Raw genomic sequence first — 3,330 nt, 5'->3', positions numbered from 1 at the left:
TTTTGAAATTCATATTAATTAGCTTATTTTTAACTCCAAAAAGCCTTTGTCACACAAAATGAAGCTAGAATTATATTAATTGGAATGTAACATATCACGCAATGCAACATTGTCCTGGAAAGAGTTTAACTTTTATATATTAATAGTGTAATATTATTTTATATTATTAGGTAATTTAAACTAATAATTATAGGTAACTTTATCCATTAAAAACGTAAAATTATTAACTCCAATTAGATATGTCACTGAAAGTTACATGATTCCTCTATAGTAATACAGCAGCCAAAAAAGTAATACTACAATATTCAAACACTAGCACAACTTCTTATAACCAACCATTTCCTCCAAATATAATACTTATTACATTATTAAATATTATTCTCTATAAACGAGACAAAGCAAGAATATGCTCCTGATTTTGATCGTAATATCTCGCCTTTTCCCTGTTGACTTGACTTGTTTTCTTGTTCGTTTGATTTGACTTTTCTGAAATAACAAAAGTCTTAGCTATTGCTCTCAAATGGTGTTTCTGGACTTTTCCAGTTCCAGTCTTAGGCAATTCTTCCACAAATTTCACCTTTTTTGGTACCATAAATCCTGGCAAATTTGATTTACAATGAGCAATAATATCAACTTCTTTAACTTCTGAATTTTTGCTCAATATAACAAATGCACATGGACTTTCACCCCATCTGAAATGTGGCATGGCCACAACAGAAACTTCTACTACATTTGGATGTCTCATAATTGCATTTTCAACTTCAATACTACTAATATTTTCCCCACCAGAAATTATCACATCTTTGCTTCTATCTTTAATTTCCAAATACCCATCTGAGTGAATTACTCCAACATCTCCAGTAAAAAACCAACCATTTTTAAATACTTCCGCATTCGCTTTGTCATTCTTGAAATACCCTTTCATAATACTACTCCCTCGTAAACATATTTCCCCTATTGATTTTCCATCTCGTGGCACACTTTGCATATTCTTGAAATTTTTCACATCAACATCTGCTAGTGTTAAAATCCCAACTCCTTGTCTTGCTTTCAATTTGGATTTGTTTTCACTAGGTAATTTGTTCCATTTTTGTTGCCACTCACATACAAGGGCTGGGCCTGTGGCCTCTGTGAGCCCATAAGCATGAACCACATGGAACCCGAGTCTCTCGATTTTTTCTAAAAGTGGCGCAGGTGGTGGTGCGCCACCTGTTAGAATTTGGACTCGGGTTGTTATGGGTCTGTATTCATGTGGTTTCGCTTCGAGAAGGATGTTGAATACAATAGGTGCACAGCACATATGTGTAACGTTATGTGACACTATGTTTGTGTACATTTCTTGGGCTGTAGTATTGCGAATGCAAATATTGGTCCCACCTCTTGCAGCTATGCCCCAAGGGAAAGTCCATCCATTGCAATGAAACATTGGTAAGGACCATAAGTAGACAGGCTCAGTACCCATTTCCCAACCTAATATTAAACTCAAAGTGCTCAAATATGCTCCTCTATGACTGTACACAACTCCCTTAGGATGTGATGTCGTACCTGTTGAAAACATAATTAAGTCAATAAAAATATACTATATTTTTTAGTAATTTAAACTTTTAGATGAAATGATTGTATATTTCAACAGTACCTGATGTATAATTCAAGGTAATTGGATCCCATTCATTGGTAATTTCTTCAGGGATGTAATTTGGATTTCCTTGGAACACCAATTGCTCGTACTCGAGCTCGCCTAGCCGGATTCCGGTAGGGGAGTTGATGTCATCAATGACAACGACAAGAGGCATTAGCATTTCAGAAGTTTTGGACCTCTCAAAGTCAGCAACAAGAAGTTCGAGGGCCTTTTTAGCAATTTCTAGGTATTCATAATCAACAAGAAATACTTTGGCTTCAGAGTGTTTGAGAATGACTGCAATGTTCTTAGCATCTAGCCTTGTATTGATTGCATTCAACACAGCTCCTGCCATTGGCACAGCAAAATGCATTTCATACATTGCTGGGATATTTGGAGCCAACACTGAAACCTGTATAACCAAAGATAATTAATTATTAAACACATAATTTTGTGGATTTAATCACCATATAGTAAGGATATCTTGCTCATTTTCTTGTGTTGCATGTGTTATTTAGTTGAGGAAACTCTAGTTATGCATGTTGTTGCTTTGAAATTTTTTGTCACATACATACTATTATATGCACTATTAAGTTATATGCACTAACAGTATAAATAATATTACATTTATAGAATCAGATCACTTGATAAGGTAATCACAGATATATTTTTATTATAAGCGTTAATCAGTAACCTAGTAAAAATAGTAACTAACATGTTATAATACGTTAAACTACACTAATCGTACATGTCATATATATACTTACCACGTCGTTTTTGACAATTTTTAGGGATCGAAGAGAGGAGGCGAGGCGACAACAACGCTCGTAAGTTTGGCTCCATGTGAAACGGACACCTCCATAGATGATGGATGTTCTATTGGCATAACATTTGGATGCCCTAGTTAAGAAGGTAAGAGGAGTTAGAGGCACATAATTTGCTCCACATTTTGGTAATCTATCCATAGTCTCAGAATGGAATTTGTGTTTTTTAAAAAAGTATAGGCTCTTAAAAATTGTTTTGTAGAAAGGTTTGTAGTTAGAGAGAAGTGTAGTGAGGTTAAGAGATATTGCAAGGGAAATATATAAAGGGAAAGGCCAAGAGGAGAGTCAAGATTATGGCCCATATATGGGTCCCTAAATGGTTGTTTAGGTGGAAAAATAGGGAAGTTGCAGTGAATGTGTAGTACTAATACCAAATTCATAATTTCCACAGTTCCTTGAAAGACCTTTGACCTTGAAAATACCATTATTTAGTGGTTGTTTTTACATAAAAGTTTTGGCTGCTTTGACCTCACCACTTCAACTTGGGCTGGGGTAATATAACCAAAAGCCACCTCACTTCACTAGTTCCTGTCTTATGTTTATTTTAAGGATTTAACATATACATACTGTCGCGTACAAAGTAATATTCAGATTATCTCTATATGTTAACCTGTTTATAATAGGTAATTACAACCACAACAACAATAAACTCAGTATAACCCCATAAGTAGGCTTTGGGGAGGATAATGTATACGCAGACTTTACCCCTATCTTGTAAAGATAAAGAGATTATTTCTGATAGACCCTCAGCTCAAGGAACGGTGAAAATAAAGCAACAACAAGGTAATAGGGTAAGAAAATGACACAACATGTAATAATAAAGAACCAAGAATTAGAAAATACAAGAATAGTACTAATACTACTACTAACCCTAGGAGAAACTCACAA

The 3,330-nt window shown here is 34.7% G+C and overlaps 1 protein-coding gene across 1 annotated transcript; it reads right to left on the bottom strand.

Annotated features, from left to right (window-relative positions):
- Window positions 1–304: 304 nt before the first annotated feature.
- LOC109206380 (butyrate--CoA ligase AAE11, peroxisomal-like) lies at window positions 305–2,680 on the bottom strand. Its single transcript, XM_019369208.1, has 3 exons — window positions 2,386–2,680; window positions 1,637–2,030; window positions 305–1,545 (listed from the first exon to the last, which is right to left on the bottom strand). Exons 1-3 carry the CDS (start codon window positions 2,581–2,583, stop codon window positions 383–385), a joined length of 1,755 nt encoding a protein of 584 aa, XP_019224753.1. The 5' UTR covers window positions 2,584–2,680; the 3' UTR covers window positions 305–382.
- Between the last annotated feature and the right edge of the window lie 650 nt (window positions 2,681–3,330).

Source organism: Nicotiana attenuata, unplaced genomic scaffold, assembly GCF_001879085.1.
Source record: "Nicotiana attenuata strain UT unplaced genomic scaffold, NIATTr2, whole genome shotgun sequence".
Taxonomy (NCBI): domain Eukaryota; kingdom Viridiplantae; phylum Streptophyta; class Magnoliopsida; order Solanales; family Solanaceae; genus Nicotiana; species Nicotiana attenuata.
This window is presented reverse-complemented; position numbering and strand designations above follow the sequence as displayed.

Excerpts from the sequence above, each read along its gene's own strand:
- LOC109206380 (XM_019369208.1), bottom strand. The coding sequence starts at position 2,583 with ATGGATAGATTACCAAAATGTGGAGCAAATTATGTGCCTCTAACTCCT. Across the intron at positions 2,031-2,385 it reads AAATTGTCAAAAACGACGTG|GTTTCAGTGTTGGCTCCAAA; the intron begins GTAAGTATATAT and ends TTGGTTATACAG. Across the intron at positions 1,546-1,636 it reads TACCTTGAATTATACATCAG|GTACGACATCACATCCTAAG; the intron begins GTACTGTTGAAA and ends TGTTTTCAACAG.